General features: G+C 40.7%; 2 protein-coding genes across 2 annotated transcripts in view; both read left to right on the top strand.

Annotated features, from left to right (window-relative positions):
- Window positions 1-6,148, top strand: part of slc24a3 (solute carrier family 24 member 3) — a 98,369-nt gene extending 92,221 nt beyond the window's left edge. The window contains exons 14-17 of the mRNA XM_023970489.2: window positions 122-236; window positions 776-888; window positions 1,843-1,908; window positions 2,048-6,148. Of these exons, the coding sequence (XP_023826257.2) occupies window positions 122-236; window positions 776-888; window positions 1,843-1,908; window positions 2,048-2,197 (444 nt within the window). The 3' untranslated portion in view covers window positions 2,198-6,148. The remainder of the gene's footprint in view (window positions 1-121; window positions 237-775; window positions 889-1,842; window positions 1,909-2,047) is intronic.
- Window positions 6,149-11,188: 5,040 nt separating this feature from the next.
- Window positions 11,189-15,419, top strand: LOC111951900 (uncharacterized). The gene is made up of 4 exons (XM_023970223.3): window positions 11,189-11,634; window positions 12,341-12,567; window positions 12,706-12,865; window positions 14,130-15,419. Exons 1-4 carry the CDS (start codon window positions 11,340-11,342, stop codon window positions 14,321-14,323), a joined length of 876 nt encoding a protein of 291 aa, XP_023825991.1. The 5' UTR covers window positions 11,189-11,339; the 3' UTR covers window positions 14,324-15,419.
- The last annotated feature ends 6,821 nt before the right edge of the window (window positions 15,420-22,240 follow it).

The raw sequence follows: 22,240 nt of genomic DNA, 5'->3' as shown, positions 1-22,240 counted from the left end.
ACAGACAGACAGACAGACAGACAGACAGACAGACAGACAGACAGACAGACAGACAGACAGACAGACAGACAGACAGACAGACAGACAGACAGACACACTGATGTGTGTCTATTCCCTTCAGGTGACAGTGATCGGGTTTACTCTGGGTATCCCTGATGTTATCATGGGCATCACCTTCCTGGCAGCTGGCACCAGTGTCCCTGATTGCATGGCCAGTCTTATAGTGGCACGGCAAGGTGAGGACGCACAGAGTATTTTCTCTACCAGGGCTGTTTGCATTGCTGCTCACCTGCCCCATGCACCAACACCCAGGAATCAAAGAGCTCCATACGGTCTGGGTACATGGTCAACAGAGAGAGGGGAAAGAGAGAAGGGATGAGGCAGTCTGGGTGTCACCCAGGTCCCCTCCCAACCTCTGTGACAGAGTCGTGTGGCAGTGAYGGAAGAAAACACAGTGTGGTTCCTTCCTCCATTTTTTAATCTGTGTTTATTCCCACTCCCCCTGTCAAATATTCATCAGTCTGTCTGAGAGGGGGAAATGGGAACCACATTCCCTGACAGTCTGTTTGTTGTTGTTGTGTTTGTTGTTTGTGGCAACCTGAATACCTCAGCAAGTTGGAATTCTTTATTGATGTTACAGATGTTTACCAACATCTCTCTCTCTCTGCCTCCCTCTCCCATCTTCTTCTGTCTTTTGATTTATATTTCTCGGCCTATGCCTCATCTCTCTCTCTCTCTCTCTCTCTCTCTCTCTCTCTCTCTCTCTCTCTCTCAGGTCTCGGGGACATGGCTGTGTCTAACTCTATAGGCAGTAATGTGTTTGATATCCTTATTGGACTGGGCCTTCCCTGGGCCCTGCAGACTCTGGCCATCAACTACGGCTCCTACGTAAGTAGCAAACACCATTTCTCCTAACCCTGACTGTGTAAGGTCTTTAGTAAACCTCTACTAGCAATACACAATCAAAACAGGCATGTACACTGTGACACTTAGACATGCTCGGCCTATTCTGAGAAGGTCATTTTGATGTTTCTTTATCATGTGAAAGATGACACAATGGATCTTCTGTCCAGAGCCCTCTCTCCTCGTGTCACATGGTACCAATGTTATGTAGGTTTATATACAATATTAGTCATGTCATGCTAACATAGCCATTGGAGCATGTGTTATTTGTGATCTCTGTAGATAAACATATCTTCCAGCTTGGCATGAGAGGGAGATGGTCCTAACAGTTGAAAGGGGGAGGAGAAAAGTAGCTGTCGGCAGTCCAAGTGAAATATAGAGCTGAGTGCACCTGCAGCGCATAACCCCATAACCCCACTAGTGCATAACCCCACTAGTGCATAACCCCACTAGTGCATAACCCCACTAGTGCATAACCCCACTAGTGCATAACCCCACTAGTGCATAACCCCACTAGTGCATAACCCCACTAGATTCCTTCACAGCATAACCCCACTAGATTCCTTCACAGCATAACCCCACGTGGGGGTGCTGTGAAGGAATGCCTACATACAGCTTTGCTACTTTTGGAGAGTGACGTGATTATTCTGAATGAAGGCTTTGACGGTGTGTTAGAGAATTGAGCTGTGTATTGAGGGTGTAGAATAGGATACACAGAGAACAGCTGATGTACTGTATTCATTTCAGAAGGGCTCGAATTCAAAAGAGATGGCGTCCTTCTAATGCATCAGTTTGGTCGTGTAAAGTTGGTGGTGTTTTTGAAACTGTTATTCTCTTTTGGAAATAGCAGGTGTACACTTTACACTGGTGCAAAAGTGTTGTAAATCAGTTCCCAATCCCATGGTTTATCTTTTTCTGTTTAACCCGTTCTTCTCTTAGATTCAACTGAACAGCAAAGGGCTCATCTTCTCTGTGGGACTTCTGTTGGGGTCTGTGTTCCTCACGGTGAGTGACCTATTAGTACTTTTTAAAATACTCAAATGTACTTGTGTTTTGTATTTTACACAGTTTATGCACATTTGAATTTGAATTGAGCAACTATAGATAGAATTTCTTCATCTCTTCCCACCTCTCTCTCTCTCAGGTCCTGGGGGTACATCTGAACGGGTGGAAACTGGACCGTCGTCTGGGCCTGGTGTGTCTGTTCATGTACTCCATCTTTCTCTGCTTCTCCATCCTCATAGAGTACAACATCTTCACTTTCGTCAACCTGCCCACCTGCAGAGACCGCTGAGGCTCGCTTCTCTCTCCTCTTTCTCCTCCCTGTCGCCCCCTGTCTGTCTGCGGCTCAGATCATTTTTTTATTATTCAAAGCATTCGTTTTTGAATTTCGTCTCTTTTCTTTATGGTCAGTGTAATATGGAGCAGCTCTGGTGTGGGGGGGGTTTTAAACAGGAGAGGAGATGATTGGGCACACACATGCGGGAGCACAAACTGACTTGTAAAAAAGCTCTCACATGAGGACTCGTGAACAAAGCTATTTTTGTCGACTACTGCCTGCTTTGATGTGAAGATTGTTTTTGTTTGGGATTTTTTTGTAAAGGTGATTGAAACTGCGTTATATTCTACAGCGTGATCTTGATTATATTTTATAATGTAATGTGTTTAATAGCTGCTAACTGGCTTAGAGGATAGCCGGGCCGGAAGAAAATTGATAGTCTACTGGAATAGCGTTGTTCTTTGAACAATATTAGCAATGATCCTTACGGTTGATCATGTCAATGGAAATCATTTAAGGTGAAAGTGCCAGGTGACTTGATGTAAATAGTTGACAGAGGACATTTAGCTGAATGACACCCCAGACTTCTCATCCTGATCTGTGGGCATTCCCCCCCCCCCGATCTTCTACAAACACACACACAGACACTGTTGTTGAGCAGCAGTATGTACACAAAGATACTTTTTAAACATCGCTTAAGCAGCTTTTATTGAATCTGTCCCTTTTGATTTAATGTATAGAGTCGATTTCAGGAGAGGACAGGATAAATGGAGTGCATTTGGTTGGAATAGGCTAAAGCAATATGAGGTCAGATATGCTATACTGTTGGAAAGTGAAAGGTATCTCTAAAAGATAATGAAATGTGTTGAATTAGGGGTTTTGTAAATTTTTACCCTTTGTAAATACACTCAGACGACAGATATTTTATTTATTAACTTCTTGAACATTATTTATGCATATTTGGAGGGGGGCTGTCTGCATTTTAAATCCAAACCAACCCATATTGGTCTCAAAGATTAGTTCATTTTGGAGATACTGTCTGCAGAGCTTAGTGGCACCAATACTCCTTGGTATGTTGTGAGACTCAAGTCAAAAGTCACTTTTAGGAAAAACATCCTTTCAACACTCTTTTGACTCTTGCAAGAGAGGAATTTCTACTTAAGTTATTCTGAACATTTACTTTATGATGGACTTGATTGAGATGGTAACAATTTATGGAAGAAAATGTATTGTTCCTTAGCAAGTCAAACCTCTTCAGTGAGAATTTATTTGCACTGAGGTATATTATATGTGGTACGTATCCAAGGTGGGAGACTCTGTTTCAATGGCCATGAGTKTCCCTACTTGCTGATTGTTAGGACAATCTCCTGGTAAAATGAAGCAAACGGTTGTGACAAACAGTGAACTCCTTTTTTTCCACTCATGTAGCTCAAGAGAATGAGATGTGCTGCTACCTAGGGGCACAACCGTGAACAACAGCACAATATTGGATTCCTACAGACTTTCTCTTATTCAAAGTAACTTTTACCAAATGTACATTGCCTGGAAGGACTTCCTGTTTAAAGGATGGATTTTCTGTTMCGCTGGCACACAGAGGAAATGAGGCGTATCTGTACTAATTACTCCTAGTGATATTATTCATAGGAGTAGAGATCATTGAGAATGACAGAGGCCTCTAGTGGCCAAAAAGTCATTTTAGCATGGGCAGCGACATTGAGGGCTTCCACCATTTCAATATAGTCAACTGGGTGGGACTTCCAACTTCATTAGCTGATACCTCCTTGTGACCCTGTTGGCATCATGTCCACCCGGGTCATCAGGAGGGATCAGCCAATCATGAAGAAGAAAATGTACTACTTAAACATGGAGATGCGCTCATGTTGTCACAGATGCTATAATGGCAAAGATACAAAGATTAGTCCTCKATCTATCTCTATGGTAGAGATGCACTTTGAATAAAGCATCTGAACTTTGACCTGACCTGGTGTTGGTTGGGCTGTGGTAATTTGTGTTTTGTAATGCACAATGTTTAGAGGTTGTGCCACATTTAAATCAATGGTTATGTCCTTTACGCCTTTAGTTTAAAGGGAATATATCAGACATCATCTGTCGACCTACAGGGGATTCTGAGAGACTGTTGCTCAAGGCAAGCCAACCAGCAAAGCACCATAATTACATTGGCCCTACAGAAAGTATTATATTTCTCTCTCTATCCTCTCCTGAAATCAGGGGAACACTGTTAAAATGTTGATGTTTCACCTGGTGGGTTTATTTCATAAATGCAAATAACACATTTATTGGAGAAAAAAAACATTGTTTTACAAACTGCTCTGAATTACTTATCTTGTGAACACTCATTTCATGGACCAATAGCACAACATCTCAAATGCATAAGTTATACTGAAAAAAGTCTCAGAATGTACAAAGTCTTAGGGTTGCATTTGTTTTTAAAGGATGTTTGTTTGTTTTTGTTCATATCATATTTATCATATTTTCTCGGGAGATTAGTATAGACAGAGCACAACTCTAATGTCAAAGGAAAACAGGGTTTATCGTTAAAATGTCAAATTATTTATAATGCAATAATTATGAGCTTTACAATGTAAATATGTTGTTTGTTTGAAGGCACATATGACAGTTTTCTAGATGGTACATACACGTACACAGTAGCACATCTCTCTGTCAATAGAGGAAAATCTATCTTGTAGAACAGGCTAAATGGTTTACAGAAATCTGCACTGGAAGCTTGTTATGAAAATGGGACTTATCTAAATATCTACTATCTAAATATCTATAAGTTAAAGGCTCCCAACTCTCTTTTTTGGCAAATATCATACAAATATCCCCATGCAGCATTCAATATACAGGTATTTATGTTGAAAGAAAAATATATTCAGTGGCACATCTACTGTAACTGAAATGTTAACCAGTGACAAGTTCATCATTGGCCATAATAGCATGGACAATATGGTCAGATGTCATGTGTTGCTGTTAATTTATCCCGGTATTACAGCTTCTACAGTACGTTAGAGGATTATGTTCTAAAAACATATACTATACGATCATGTGCTTGAAATTAACCAAACTATTGCCAAGAGCTCATCTGCAGATATGAGTGTTTTGAAGAAAGGACTATTTTAATAATTGGTGATATAAACATGGTGATATATTGCTGATGTACATAGATATACATACATGTAAATGTATTTATATATTTAGTCAATCTATCTGTTGAATATATTTTCATAGATGTGATCCTACGTCCACCTTGTTACCCTCCTTAGTCCTTGTTTTGTGTTTGAGATGTTATTGATATCACTGTATTCTTTGTTAACTCGCATGGATATATTTTAATATAATACATTATTTATGGTAATTATAATGTCATTGAATCATAGTTATATACAGTACCAGTCAAGTTCGGACACACCTACTCATTCCAGGGTTTTTCTTTATTTTGACTATTTTCTACATTGTAGAATAATAGTGAAGACATCAAAACTATGAAATAACACATGGAATCATGTAGTAACCAAAAAAAAGAGTTAAACAAATCAAAATAGATTTTGTATTTGAGATTCTTCAAAGTAACCACCCTTTGCCTTGATGGCAGTGTTGCACAGTCTTGGCATTCTCTCAACCAGCTTCATGAGGTAGTCATCTGGAATGTAGAAAAACCCTTGAATGAGTAGGTGTGTCCAAACTTTTGACTGGTACTGTATATATATATATATATATATATTAAAGATGGACTAGATGCAGCTGTTAAACTGGATTTCCTAGATGACTGCATTGTTGCTGATAGGATTGCTGAGTTTAATGACGTAATGTTAATCAAATGGCCCAAGGTATGCCTCCTGAACAGGGAGATCTAGACAGAATGGTTTACTTTGTATTCTAATGTTTCAGATGTTTAGAATAATTTTGCTACTTGAGCATAAATAAAGTAATTTTTGCTTAAGGTAATGCATGTATCCTCGTGTTGCTTTTGAATCCACACTAGCTCCAGAAAAGCTGTTTATGTTCAACAAAATCCATTATGTACCTTTAGATGTAACCGAGAAAGGTACAGAGAGAAACTCACTAAAACTGTATTTTCATGAGTCAATTACCTGATGTATAATTAAGCAATACGGCCCAAGGAGGTGTGGTATATGGGCAGTATGCCACGGTTAAGGACTGTTCTTAGGTGCAACGTGGAGTGCCTGGATACAGCCCGTAGCTGTTGTGTATATTGGCCATATTCCACAAACCACAGAGATGCCTTATTGCTATTATAAACTGGTTACCAACGTAATTAGACCAGTAAATATGTTTTTTTAAATGGTCACACCCATGGTATATGGTCTGATATACCATGGCTTTTAGACAATCAGCATTTAGGGCTTGAATCACGTGGTTTATAATTTCACAATACACACTGCCTCCTATATTGTGTACAGAGTTTTGGGGCATTCACAACTTTTGGAGCACACATTGGACAAATTAGCACAAAGTAGTTACCATCACTCTAGTCTGCAAAAATGCTATCAGACTCTCAAAATGCAGAATAGTATGTTGCTACTCCCACACTCAAGTAGATGTTCCCCCAAGTAATCAGTCTCAGCATATTATAATGTTTTTAACATTCCATCAGAGCTATGTGAAAACATTATAGAACGTTGCATCAACTAGTCCAAGCCAGGGGGTCAGTCGGGCTTGGGCCGACGATGTCTCATAGGGATTTTCTTGAAGGTCTATGTTCCTAGAGTTGGAAAATGTGTGCTAGTCCCATCATTTTTCCCATAGGGATTTTACCCTATAACAAACAATGTCAGTATACAACAAGTTATTGCTCACGTATTCCCTTTATTGATATATAATTGAAAAGCTTAGAACCACAGCTATCAATCAAATACATTTCTGGAATTTGACCTCCAGAGTACATCTCAGAATTACCTACACTACCGTTCAAAAGTTTGGGGCCACTTAGAAATGTTCTTGTTTTCCATGACAACATACATGAAATGTGTTTTAAAATGAATAGGAAATATAGTCAAGACGTTGACAAGGTTATAAATAATGATTTTTAATTGAAATAATAATTGGGTCCTTCAAACTTTGCTTTTGTCAAAGAATCCTCCACTTGCAGCAATTAGAGCCTTGCAGAACTTTGGCATTCTAGTTGTCAATTTGTTGAGGTAATCTGAAGAGATTTCACCCCATGCTTCCTGAAGCACCTCCCACAAGTTGGATTGGCTTGATGGGCACTTCTTACGTACCATACGGTCAAGCTGCTCCCACAACAGCTCAATAGGTGTGAGATCCAGTGACTGCTGGCCACTCCATTATAGACAGAATACCAGCTGACTGCTTCTTCCCTAAATAGTTATTGCATAGTTTGGAGCTGTGCTTTGAGTCATTGTCCTGTTGTAGGAGGAATTGCCTCCAATTAAGCGCCGTCCACAGGGTATGGCATGGCATTGCAAAATGGAGTCATTGCCTTCCTTCTTCAAGATCCATTTTACCCTGTAAATATCTCCCACTTTACCACCACCAAAGCACCCCAAGACCATCACATTGCCTCCACCATGCTTGACAGATGGCGTCAAGCACTCCTCCAGCATCTTTTAATTTTTTCTGAATCTCACGAATGTTCTTCTTTGTGATCCGAACACCTCAAACTTAGATTTGTCTGTCCATAACACGTTTTTCCAATCTTCCTCTGTCCAGTGTCTGTGTTCTTTTTCCCATCTTAATCTTTTCTTCTTATTGGCCAGTCTGAGATATGGCTTTTTCTTTGCAACTATGCCTAAAAGGCCAGCATCCTGGAGTCGCCTCTTCACTGTTGATGTTCAGACTGGTGTTTTGCAGGTACTATTTAATGAAGCTGCCAGTTGAGGCCTTGTGAGGCGTCTGTTTCTCAAACTAGACACTCTAATGTACTTGTCCTCTTGCTCAGTTGTGCACCGGGGCCTCCCACTCCTCTTTCTATTCTGGTTAGAGACAGTTTGTGCTGTTCTGTGAAGGGAGTAGTACACAGCGTTGTACGAGATCTTCAGTTTCTTGGCAATTTCTCGCATGGAATAGCCTTCATTTCTCAGAACAAGAATAGACTGACGAGTTTCAGAAGAAAGTTTTTTGTTTATGGCCATTTTGAGCCTGTAACCGAACCCACAAATGCTGATGCTCAGGATACTCAACTAGTTTAAAGAAGGCCAGTTTTATTGCTTCATTAAATCAGCACAACGGTTTTCAGCTGTGCTAACATAATTGCAAAAGGGTTTTCTAATGAYCAATTAGCCTTTTAAAATGATAAACTTGGATTAGCTAACACAACGTGCCATTGGAACACAGGAGTGGTGGTTGCTGATAATGGGCCTCCGTACGCCTATGTAGATATTCCATAAAAAATTAGCCGTTTCCAGCTACAATATCTACAATTTACAACATTACCAATTTCTACACTGTATTTCTGATCAATTTGATGTTGTTTAAATGGACAAAAAAAAGTTATTTCAAAAACAAGGACATTTCTAAGTGACCCCAAACTKTTGAACAGTAGTGTATATAACAAACATAAAAAAGGAAACGCTGATACATTTAACCTCTGTTTGACAAGTGGTTCTGAAAGGTCAGGAAATTACCTTTCAAATGATATATAATATAACCAACTTTGAAAACTTTGTTTAAAAATAACTAATTGTGCCATTGACAATAGAATGTTGGTACACTATATATACAAAAGTATGTGTAMACCACTCAAATTAGTGGATTCGGCTATTTCAGCCACAGCTATTGCTGACAGGTGTGTAAAATCGATCACACAGCCATGCAATCTCCAAACGTTGGCAGTAGAATGGCCTTACTGAAGAGCTGTGACTTTCAACGTGGCACCGTCATAGGATGCCACCTTTCTAACAAATCAGTTCGGCAAATTTCTGCCCTGTTAGAGCTGCCACGGTCAACTGTAAGTGCTGTTATTGTAGAGTGGAAACGTCTAGGAGCAATAACGTCTCAGCCGTGAAGTGGTAGGCCACACAAGCTCACAGAACGGGACACCGAGTGCTGTAGTACGTAATGTGTAAAAATGGTCTGTCCTCGGTTGCAACACTCACTAACGAGGTCCAAACTGCCTCTAGAAGCAACGTCAGCACAAGAACTGTTCGTCGGGAGCTTCATTAAATGGGTTTTCATGGCCAAGCAGCCGCACACAAKCCTAAGATCACCATGCGCAATGCCAAGCGTAAGCTGGAGTGGTGTAAAGTTCGTCGTTGTTGGACTCTGGAGCAGTGGAAACGYGTTCTTCACGCTTCACCATCTGAAGTTCGACGGACAAATCTGAGTTTGGTGGATGCCAGGAGAATGCTACCTGCCTCAATGCACAGTGGCAACTGTAACGTTTGGTGGAGGAGGAAAAATGGTCTGAGGTTGTTTTTCATGGTCAGGGCCAGGCCTCTTAGTTCCAGTGAAGGGAAATCTTAACGCTACAGCATACAATGACATTGAGGCAACAGTTCGGGGGAAGGCCCTTTCCTGTTTCAGCATGACAATGCCCCCATGCACAAAGCAAGGTCAATACAGAAATTGTTTGTTAAGATCAGTGTGGAAGAACTTGACTGGCCTGCACAGAGTCCTAACCTGGGGCAGCTATGTTTTTGGATTGTAACTTTGGTTATAGAGGCACCACATTTCACACACAGCTAGAACAGGATTTAAAAAATATTTGTAGATATAGGGCATCACAGAATATACATATTAACCCCACAGAAACTTTTTCCAATATTGCCACCAAACAACTCAATGGCGTCTTATTGGATCAATTTAGCTTGACCATACCTGTATGAAATATAATTGTAGTAGGCTCAATGATGTCTTAAGATGTTCATGGTGATGTAGAATACACAACCACATGAGCCAGGTGTGTCAGATATGTAAAGATGATAAATTATTCACATCATTTAATCAATCTTCAAACATTAAATGTATTTGTACATTTAAATAGTCATGGATGTGGGCAGATTAAAATGATAATCAATGTTATCCTTTAACTGTTTTCATCATGGGGACTATAAACATGCCCCATACATTCCATTACAATGTAGTAAAATGCAATGTTGGGACTGTTGAGGCCAATTATATTTATTTTTGTATTCTAGTAACCAGCCCATGGTAAAAATACATCTTAAATAAGACTAATTGTGTGTAATGGTTTGCTGCTCTTATTAAGATATTAGGTTAAAACGTATTGTCATTCTTATGGAATTTTACACGTTTCTAGTCCTCTTTTTTATGAAAACAGTTAACGGGATAACATCGAATACAATTTTTATCAGCTCACATCCATGACTATTCACTTGTAAATATCAATTTCACATGTTTAAGATGAGTCCCGAGTCCCCTCCCAATCGGAGCTAAAAAAAAATCCAGAGTTCCCAGTTGTCTTGAACGCACTGAAGTCGGAAGTCTGAGATTTTCAAGTTCCCAGTTGTTTTGAACGCGGCAAAATATGCAGTCAACCCGTAGGAAATTATTGTTTTGTTGGTGCTATTGGGAAATGTAGTTATTCTGGCCTTCCCAACGAGGGGGTTCGATTAATCTGGCCCGGGGTACACCAAGCTATGGCCCGGCACGTCATCGGGCCTTCTCAAATTGAACAGTAATCTGCGCAGTTTGATAATGTTGTCAACAAGGCAGCATGGTGCATTGTCCAGAAACATACAATTATTGTATAAAATATGTTTGAATTTTCAAACTAGTTTTAATTGGGAATGCCACTAAAGCAATCACTTTAACATGAGAAAACACAGTATCTTATTCATTACTATACGATTTTAATKACATCACTTTTCTTTTGAGCCGACTACGCCGTCGGACAAAACGGGGCACCTGGCTCACGCCCGAGAGGAAGCCCTGTTCCAAATCGAATGCAATCAACTTTCAGCCGCAACACGGGCGCCCGAGTGAGATTAATCGAACTCCCTCAATGTTCTCGCAACATTACTGTGACGTTGTTGCAACGTGATATCGTGCTCTGGCTGTGGACTGTTTGATAACCACTTCCGTTTTTCCCTCACTAGTCCACATTTGCGTTTACCTTGAACGATAGAAAGACATTGTAGAAAGGTTTTTGTTGGTTTAAACTAAAGTTTAGGAGGTCGACTGTTTGAGGAATTTTATGGAGCATAATAATGGAGATACTTCTAGCTGGGCGATGCAGCGACGTATGGAAGGTTTGGTCAACAAACACATGGCAGACATAGCTCTAGAAACACTCCAGCAGAGACTTTCAGCTGTGTCCGACGAAATGAACAATCTTGCGGAACATGTCTCGAGACGCTCGGAGGATATTCCCAAAGATGATATTTCAAGACGACCTGATGTCAACTTTGACGTTGAGTCGCTGAGTGCGACGTTTAGCACGGGTGGTGTTGGGGAAAAGTTGTTGATGCCTGGCACCTCGTCATCAGCAGGTAACGTTTTACCCTGATTAAATGTAGTTCTAATATTACCGAATTCTTCACTTTGTTTTGTATCTAGCCTACTTGGAAGTAACAAGCAGCGAAAAAACGAATAATTACATACATTTTTCAGCTGTGTGACCAATCAGATTCGCAGGATTAATAAAATCGATCTCAGGCTAAATGTTTTAATTACTACAGTTTGTACGCCAGAATGTGATATAACCAAAGATGTTTGTTGTCCAGTACTGGACGTTACAGGTTTGCCTATACAAAACGTCGCCATCGATTTTTCAACTAATCTGGTGTTGCCGACACTCAATTCTCGATTCTGGAAAACATTAGTCTTATAAATGTCCAGTTGCTGGTGGTTCTACAAACGCCAGATAACTCTGAAAGATAATAAGTCCATGTTTTGAACCGCGCAAAGAGGTTCCTGACATTAACTGCTGCACTTCTAGCATTTCCCAGCATCTTTGCAGGAACTAGTCGTAGCAACAAAAGAAAAGTTGAATGAAGAGTTAGCTACAGTAGCCAATGACGCTTACACTCTGTTTTAGATTGATGGGGGAAATGACTAACAACACCAGCTCTGTTACTGTTCTAAAATGTGACACAATATGACAAATCAACAAACTAACTGACCAACACAACTTTTTGGGGCCCCTACCTTGACCCTGGTGTCATCCCAAATCCGTTCCTGTCCACTGTTCCTCAGAGACGGCTGCCCAGCGTAARATAATCTCCTTGCTGGTGGAGATCAAGGAGGAGCAGCAGAGACAGTGGTCAGTGTTGAGGGAGCTGCAGGCCAGGGTTCAGGGCCAGAGCTTTCCGGAGGTAGAGGAGGAGGTGGAGGCTCTAGACATCGACATCCCGCTGAGGACCATGGAGCAGCTAGATGACACAGAGAGGCACCTGGAGGATGCCGGAGCACAGAAGAGAATGGTAGGTGGACCGAGTGACCCGATAGGGCTTGAACCAGCAACAAGCACACTACCTACTGTGGTATAATACTGTTACATAATGGTAAGTGATTGTGTTATTAATGGCGTGTGTGTATATATATGTATATATATACGACAGGTGTCTCACCTGTCACGGATGGGCGGGGCCACAGTGGATGATGCGGTGCGAAGGCTCATGCAGGCTGTGCTATCTTTCGCTGTGGGCTCTGAGCTCAACTGGGTGGGCCGCGGCCAGAAAAGGAGCTTCAGAAACACCCGCCTCCAAGGGGTTCTCTTCCGTAAGACCCTATAAAAGATATATGTACACTACCGCTCAAAAGTTTGGGGTCGCTTAGAAATGTCTTTGTTTTTAAAGAAAAGCAACAAAAAAATGTAAATTTAAAAAGAACATCAAATTGATCAGAAATACAGTGTAGACATTGTTAATGTTGTAAATGACTATTGTAGCTGGAAACTGCAGATTTTTAATGGAATATCTACATAGGCGTACGGAGGCCCATTATCAGCAACCATCACTCCTGTGTTCCAATGGCACGTTGTGTTAGCTAATCCAAGTTTATCATTTTAAAAGGCTTATTGATCATTAGGAAACCCTTTTGCAATTATGTTAGCACAACTGAAAACTGTTGTTCTGATTAAAGAAGCAATAAAACTGGCCTTCTTTAGACTAGTTGAGTATCCTGAGCATCAGCATTTGGGGGTTGGGTTACAGGCTCAAAATGGCCAGAAACAAAAAACTTTCTTTTGAAACTCGTCAGTTTATTCTTGTTCTGAGAAATTAAGGCTATTCCATACGAGAAATCGCAGAGAAACTGAAGATCTCATACAACGCTGTGTACTACTCCCTTCACAGAACAGCGCAAACTGTCTCTAACCAGAATAGATAGGAGTGGGAGGACCCGGTGCACAACTGAGCAAGAGAACTGAGCAAGTACATTGGTGTCTAGTTTGAGAAACAGACATCTCACAAGTCCTCAACTGGCAGCTTCATTAAATAGTACCCGCAAAACACCAGTCTCAATGTCAACAGTGAAGAAGTGACTCCGGGATGCTGGCCGCTCTAGGCAGAGTTCCTCTGCCCAGTGTCTGTGTTCTTTTGCCCATCATAATGTTTTTTTTTTATTGGCCAGTCTGAGAGATGGCTTTTTCTTTCCAACTCTGTCTCGAAGGCCAGCATCCCGGAGTCACGTTTTGTTGACGTTGAGACTTGTGTTTTGCAGTCACTATTTAATGAAGCTGCAGTTTCCAGCTACAATAGTCATTTACAACATTAACAATGTCTATTTCTGATCAATTTGATATTTTTTAATGAACATTTTTTTTAAAATTTTCTTTCAAAAACAAGGACATTTCTAAGTGACCCCAAACGTTTGAACGGTAGTGTGTGTGTACCTTACACATACTGGGAGGGATGCATGGATAGATGGATGGATCATTAGAAGGATTCCGATCAGTCTCCATACAGACAAAAAGAGACATTTGGAAAGTAAACCTCTGAAGTTAATTGGGATGCAGCACTGACCTCTACTTCTGTCACTTTAGGTGCCCTGAAAAGAACCCCTGTGGGCAAGGAGGCCACACATCATCAGTTTGCAGACGTGGTGAAGAAATGGCTGCGGTACACCCCGTTCAGACAGGGAGGGAGTGGTCGACGGCTTTACAAACCACCTGTTGACTTCCTGTGTCCAAATGAATGTGTAGGTCTGCCTATACATCTGCCTACACACCCACAGTAACGCTCAACCAGCTTACCGTAAAACTTCAATTACATASCCCGGGCATTTATTTGCTTAAATCACTGAACACAACAGGTGCTTATTAGAGACAGGCATTTATTTCCTTAATGCATACAGAGTTTAAAAAAAAAAGTTTTACCTTTTATTTAACTAGGCAAATCATTTTTTACAATGACGCTCAAACCCGGCCAAACCCGGACGACGCTGGGCCAATTGTGCGCCACCCTTATAGGACTCCCAATCACGGCCGGATGTGATACAGCCTGGAATCGAACCAGGGACTGTAGTGTTGCCTCTTGCACTGAGATGCAGTGCCTTAGACCGCTGCGCCACTCGGGATCCCAACAAGCAGTTTCTTATTTACATAGTTAATTGTTTAATTTCAGCTTTAATTTCCATCTGAATAAATTTYGGCATTTCCTGCACTGTTATCATTTACACACGTCATGTTTTTTTGTCTTAGTATACCTCTATTTTGGGGGGAGGGGGAATTTTCCTTGACCGAATACAGTCGTGGCCAAAAGTTTTGAGAATGACACAAATATTAATTTCCACAAAGTTTGCTGCTTCAGTATCTTTAGATATTTTTGTCAGATGTTACTATGGAATACTGAAGTATAATGCCAAGCATTTCATAAGTGTCAATGTTATTGACAATTACATGAAGTTGATGCAAAGAGTCAATATTTGCAGTGTTGACCCWTCTTTTTCAAGACCTCTGCAATCCRCCCTGGCATGCTGTCAATTAACTTCTGGGCCACATCCTGACTGATGGCAGCCCATTCTTGCATAATCAATGCTTAAAGTTTGTCAGAATTTGTGGGTTTTTGTTTGTCCACCCGCCTCTTGAGGGTTGACCACAAGTTCTCAATGGGATTAAGGTCTGGGGAGTTTCCTGGCCATGGACCCAAAATATTGATGTTTTGTTCCCTGAGCCACTTAGTTATCACTTTTGCCTTATGGCAAGGTGCTCCATCATGCTGGAAAAGGCATTGTTCGTCACCAAACTGTTCCTGGATGGTTGGGAGAAGTTGCTCTCGGAGGATGTGTTGGTACCATTCTTTATTCATGGCTGTGTTCTTAGGCAAAATTGTGAGTGCGCACTCCCTTGGCTGAGAAGCAATCCCACACACCTTGTCTTCCCCGGACAAGCTTTTTTCCGGATGCCACAAACAATCGGAAAGGGGATTCATCAAAGAAAATGACTTTACCCCAGTCCTCAGCAGTCCAATCCCTGTACCTTTTGCAGAATATCAGTCTGTCCCTGATGTTTTTCCTGGAGAGAAGTGGCTTCTTTGCTGCCCTTCTTGACACCAGGCCATTCTCCAAAAGTCTTTGCCTCACTGTGCGTGCAGATGCACTCACACATGCCTGCTGCCATTCCTGAGCAAGCTCTGTACTGGTGGTGCCCCGATCCCGCAGCTGAATCAACTTTAGAAGATGGTCCTGGCGCTTGCTGGGCTTTCTTGGGCGCCCTGGAGCCGCCTTCACAACAATTGAACCGCTCTCCTTGGAAGTTCTTGATGATCCGATAAATGGTTGATTTAGGTGCAAACTTACTGGCAGCAATATACTTGCCTGTGAAGCCCTTTTTGTGCAAAGCAATGATGACGGCACGTGTTTCCTTGCAGGTAACCATGGTTGGCAGAGGAAGAACAATGATTCCAAGCACCACCYTCCTTTTGAARCTYMCAKTCTGTTATTTGAACTCAATCAGCATGACAGAGTGATCTCCAGCCTTGTCCTCGTCAACACTCACACCTGTGTTAACGAGAGAATCACTGACATGATGTCAGCTGGTCCTTTTGTGGCAGGGCTGAAATGCAATGAATTTGTTTGGGGGGGATTCAGTTCATTGCATGGCAAAGAGGGACTTTGCTGTTAATTGCAATTCATCTGATCACTCTTCATAACATTCTGGAGTATATGCAAATTGCCATCATACAAACTGAGGTAGCAGACTTTGAACTAATATTTGTGTCATTCTCAACTTTTGGCCACGACTGTAATTATTCTCCTCTGATTGCATTTTCAGTTCTTACGTTCGCCACTAGAGGGCAACCAACATTTCTGGAGGTCTACGCCTGAAGTTGACTGTTTTTGTGCTTGCCAGTTAGCTAGCAGCTGTTACTTACCAGCGATAAAAATGTATGATTACCGTTTTTAAAAGTCATTAAACAATGATGTAATGTAACAAATCCAACGAATCCTTGTAAACAATTCATGGTAACCTCCATAAACAATTACATTTAAACCCAGTGTTTATTTTAAACAGGTGTTTATTTGCTGAAATGTGTCTTTGCCCTGCTATTAAAAGGGACAGGCGGCTATTTAAGACTCAGCTTTTAATTGAAGTTTTACGGTATTTAAATATATTCCAGTGTTTAAAATTTATGTATTTTCTTTAAGTTTGTTACATTTTGTAAAATAAGACATAAATGAATACATGCAGGTTGGCCCATATTACTTCATACAGGGCCGAACCTGTGATCTACTTAAGTAACTTGGACCCCTGCATGAATCATGCATTGATATAAATTGAGGATTTCTACTCAAAGTCCAGTTTCTCACACAGTTCTCAAAATTCTGCCCACTATGCACAGTCTCCAATAGACACACCCTATGAAGCTCCTCACCATCACAGATCTGTCCGGTGTGGTGTGCTATCCCTGTTAATACCTGTGTAATTAATTCAAACCAAATATGCTGCAAAACCTGTTGATAAAAGTTGTATTGCATTTAATGCTTTGAAGGTACTGATTAGTAAGCTTTCCTGCAGATTTGGCTTAATTCTTCTAATGAGAGTATTGGCAAATATATAGTTAACCCATTTGGCCTGCATAGCTCATAATATGCCATGGACGTTACAGTTTGTAGTAGGCATATGTTTTCATCCTCATGAAAACCCAGGCTTCCAGGTTATTCAAATCACCACCTTTCTGCACATTGTCACTCAGTGTTATGATTGAATGTCAGAGACGCGAAAGCAATTTACTATATGTTAGTCATATAAATGTCCATATAAGCTTTCTTGTAACAGACATAATACATTGTAAATGTCCATAAATACATATTTCTCATTCATTCCTGTTTCCTTGTTTTTGTAATGAAAATGTGGGTCTTTTGCTAGAAAACAATACAATCCCAACAAAGCGGGGTGAACGACCCTGGCCAGAGCATTGGCATCAGCAATGTTTTTTTTATTCTGTTGGTAAGAATGAGTGGACGAAGGTGATAAAGAATAATGGAGCTAAAAGTTGGAAATTAACATCAGTTTATTGTTGGAGTGCGGTTCATCAAACTTTTTTGGGCTGACCTGTATGGAGTGAGATTTGTTTATTTGGCAAGTATGTCTTCCAGGATCTGTGTGTATATTCAAGATGACTCACAAATACATTAACGATTCAACAACGCACAAATAAAACTACAATTTTATCGATTTGTGAGCAAATGATCAGAAATCCCTAACATTTACAACTGGAACGTGCATTTGCACATTCAAAAAGTGCTTATACATTTGTATTCTACAGAATTGTGGAAAAAGTACTCAATTGTCATACTTGAGTAAAAGTAAAAATCCATTAATAGAAAATGACTCAAGTGAAAGTCACCCAGTAAAATACTACTTCAGTTAAAGTCAAAGTATTTGGGTTTTAAATATACTTAAGTATCAAAAGAAAATGGAATTGCTAAAATGTACTTAAGTATCAAAAGTAAAAGTATTAATAATTTAAAATTCCTTATATTAAGCAAACCAGATTGCACAATTTAAATTTTTTATTAACGATAGCCAGGGTCACACTACAACACTCAGACATAATTTACAAACTAAGCATTTGTGWTAAGTGAGTCCRCCGAGTCAGACAGTAGGGATGACCAGGGATGTTCTCTTGATAAGTATGTGAATTGGAGCATTTCCTTGTCAAAATGTAACGAGTACTTTTGGGTGTCAGGGAAAATGTATGGAGTAAAAAGTACATAATTTTCTTTAGGAATGTAGTGAAGTGACAGTAAAAGTTGCCAAAAATGTAAATAGTAAAGTACAGATACCCCCAAAAAATGACAAGTAATACTTTAAAGGATTTTTTGTTAAGTTTAGTTAAAGTTTAAATTTAGTTAAAGTTTACACGACTGCCTGTCAATGTTTAATTAACTAAAATATGAACTCAACGTGCAACAATTTCAAAGATTTTACTTAGTCACAGTTCATATAAGGAAATCAGTCAATTGAAATAAATTCATTAGGTTCTAATCTATGGATTTCACAAGACTGGGAATGCAGATATGCATCTGTTGGTCACAGATACAGTTGAAGTCGGAAGTTTAAATGTATTTGGCTAAGGTGTATGTAAACTCAGTTTTTAACAATTCCTGACATTTAATCCTAGTAAAAAAATCCCTGTCTTAGGTTAGTTAGGATMACCACTTTTTTTTAAGAATTTGAAATGTCAGAATAATAGAGAGAAGGATTTATTTCAGCTTTTATTTCTTTCATCACATTCCCAGTGGGTCAGAAGTTTACATACTCAATTGGTATTTGGTAGCACTGCCTTTAAATTGTTTAACTTGGGTCAAATGTTTCGGGTAGCCTTCCACAAGCTTCCCACAATAAGTTGGGTGAATCTTGGCCCATTCCTCCTGACAGAGTTGGTGTAACTGAGTCAGGTTTGTAGGCCTCCTTGCCTGCACACGCTTTTTCAGTTCAGCCCACAAATTTTCTATAGGTTTGAGGTCAGGGCTTTGTGATGGCCACTCCAATACCTTGACTTTGTTGTCCTTAAGCCATTTTGCCACAACTTTGGAAGTATGCTTGGGGTCATTGTCCATTTGGAAGACCCATTTGCGACCAAGCTTTAACTGCCTGACTGATGTCTTGAGATGTTGCTTCAATATATCCACATAATTGTCCATCCTCATGATGCCATCAATTTTGTGAGGTGCACCAGTCCCTCATGCAGCAAAGCACCCTTGCAACATGATGCTGCCACCCCCGTGCTTCACGGTTGGGATGGTGTTCTTCAGCTTGCAAGCATCCCCCTTTTTCCTCCAAACATAATGATGGTCATTATGGCCAAAGAGTTCTATTTTTGTTTCATCAGACCAGAGGACATTTCTCCAAAAAGTACGATCTTTGTCCCCATGTGCAGTTGCAAACCGTAGTCTGKCGTTTTTATGGCGGGTTTGGAGCAGTGGCTTCTTCCTTGCTGAGCGGCCTTTCAGGTTATGTCGATATAGGACTCGTTTTACTGTGGATATAGATACTTTTGTACCTGTTTCCTACAGCATCTTCACAAGGTCCTTTGCTGTTGTTCTGAGATTGATTTGCACTTTTCGCACCAAAGTATGTTCATCTCTAGGAGATAGAACGCGTCTCCTTCCTGAGTGGTATGACGGCTGCGTGAACCCATGGTGTTTATACTTGCGTACTATTGTTTGTACAGATGAACGTTCAGGCGTTTGGAAATTGCTCCCAAGGATGAACCAGACCCAGGTCTACAATTCTTTTCTGAATTCTTGATTTCTTTTGATTTCACCATGATGTCAAGCAATTGACTCAAATTATGTCAATTAGCCTATCAGAAGCTTCTAAAGCCATGACATAATTTCTGGAATTTTCCAAGCTGTTTAAAGGTTAGTGTATGTTAACTTCTGACCCACTGGAATTGTGATACAGTGAATTATAAGTGAAATAATCTGTTTGTAAACAATTGTTGGAAAAATTACTTGTCATGCGCAAAGTAGATGTCCTAAACGACTTGCCAAAACTATAGTATGTTAACAAGTAATTTGTGGAGAGGTTAAAAAACGAGTTTTAATGACTCCAACCTAAGTGTATGTAAACTTCCGACAACTGTACCTTACCATGATAAAACATGAGGTGATGGCGGCGGATGATTGGCACGACAATGGTCCTCAGGATCTCATCACGGTATCTCTGCATTCAAATTGCCATCGATAAAATGCAATTGTGTTTGTGTCCATAGCTTATGTCTGCTCATACCATAACCTCACCGCGATCACCAGCCCACAGGACTGCCACTGACTACACCCCTCAAACTCAACTGTGGACCTCGAAGCCAGTTCCACTGATTTATACCTGGGACACTATGTGGGTGCAGTTAATTATCAGGTAGAACTGCAAACCAGCAGGCTCCGGACCTCAGAATAAGATTTGAATAACCCTGCCCTAGACACTGTTGTGCATGAAAAGGGGAGCCATTTCTGAGATACTGGCAAGCTACTGCCATGTGACTCTGTCTGTATGAGCGATACATTTTCTTGAACAGGGTAGTGTACCTAATAAACTGTCTGGTGAGTGTATATACAGTGCATTCGGAAAGTATTCAGACCCCTTCACTTTTTCCTCATTTTGTTACATTACACAACTGTTATTGGTCACACACACATGGTTAGCAGATATTATTGAAAGTGTAGAAAAATGCTTGTGCTTCTAGTTCCGACAGTGCAGAAATATCTAACATGTAATCTAACAATTCCACAACAACTACTTAATACACACAAATCTAAGTAAAAAAAGAATGGAATAAGAATATATACATATAAATATATGGATGAGCAATGACAGCGCGCATAGGCAAGATGCAAAAGATGGTATAAAATAAAGTATATACATATGAGATGAGTAATGCAAGATATGTAAACATTATTAAGGTGGCATTATTAAAGTGACTAGTGATCCATTTACTAAAGTGGCCAATGATTTCAAGTCTATATGTAGGCAGCAGCCTCTCTGTGTTAGTGATGGCTGTTTAACAGTCTAGTAGCCTTGAGATAGAAGCTATTTTTCAGTCTCTCGGTCCCAGCTTTGATGCACCTGTACTGACCTCGCCTTCTGGATGGTAGCGGGGTGAACAGGCAGTGGCTCAGGTGGTTGATGTCCTTGATGATCTTTTTGTCCTTCCTGTGACATCGGGTGCTGTAGGTGTCCTGGAAGGCAGGTAGTTTGCCCCCGTTGATGTGTTGTGCAGACCGCACCACCCTCTGGAGAGCTCTGCGGTTGTGGGCGGTGCAGTTGCCGTACCAGGTGGTGATACAGCTCGACAGTTTGTGAGGGTTTTAGGTGACAAGACAAATTTCTTCAGCCTCCTGAGGTTGAAGAGGCGCTGTTGCGCCTTCTTCACCACACTGTATGGCTGGACCATTTCAGTTTGTCTGTGATGTGTAGGCCGATGAACTTAAAACTTTCCACCTTCTCCGCTGTTGTCCCGTCGATGTGGATAGGGGGCCTGCTCCCTCTGCTGTTTCCTGAAGTCCACGAACATCTCCTTTGTTTTGTTTACGATGAGTGAGAAATTGTTTTCCTGACACCACACTCCGAGTGCCCTCATCTCCTCCCTGTAGGCTGTCTCGTCGTTGTAAGACCCAATTGCACAGGGCGGGGTTGAGACCCAAGGCCTCAAGCTTAATGATGAGCTTGGAGGGTACTATGGTATTGAATGCTGAGCTATTGTCAATGAACAGCATTCTTACATAGATATTTCTCTTGTCCAGATGGGATAGGGCAGTGTTCAGTGTAATGGCGATTGCATCGTCTGTGGACCTATTGGGGCGCTAAGCAAATTGAAGTGGGTCTAGGGTGACAGGTAAGGTGGAGGTGATATGATCCTTGACTCGTCTCTCAAAGGACTTCGTGATGACAGAAGTGAGTACTATGGGGCGATAGTCATTTAGTTCAGTTACCTTTGCCTTCTTGAGTAAAGGAACAACGGTGGCCATCTTGAAGAATGTGGGGACAGCAGACTGGGATAGGGAGAGATTGAATATGTCCGTAAATACACCAGCCAATATATAGAATACTGCCTTATTCTAAAATGGATTAAATACTCTGTTTCCCTCATCAATCTACACACAAAACCCCATAATGACAAAATTGAAAAACTGGTTTTTAGAAATGTT

The sequence above is a fragment of the Salvelinus sp. IW2-2015 genome, linkage group LG25 (genome assembly GCF_002910315.2).
Source record: "Salvelinus sp. IW2-2015 linkage group LG25, ASM291031v2, whole genome shotgun sequence".
Lineage (NCBI taxonomy): Eukaryota > Metazoa > Chordata > Actinopteri > Salmoniformes > Salmonidae > Salvelinus > Salvelinus sp. IW2-2015.
Note: the sequence above shows the minus strand (reverse complement) of the source record. Positions and strands in the feature narration are given on the sequence as shown.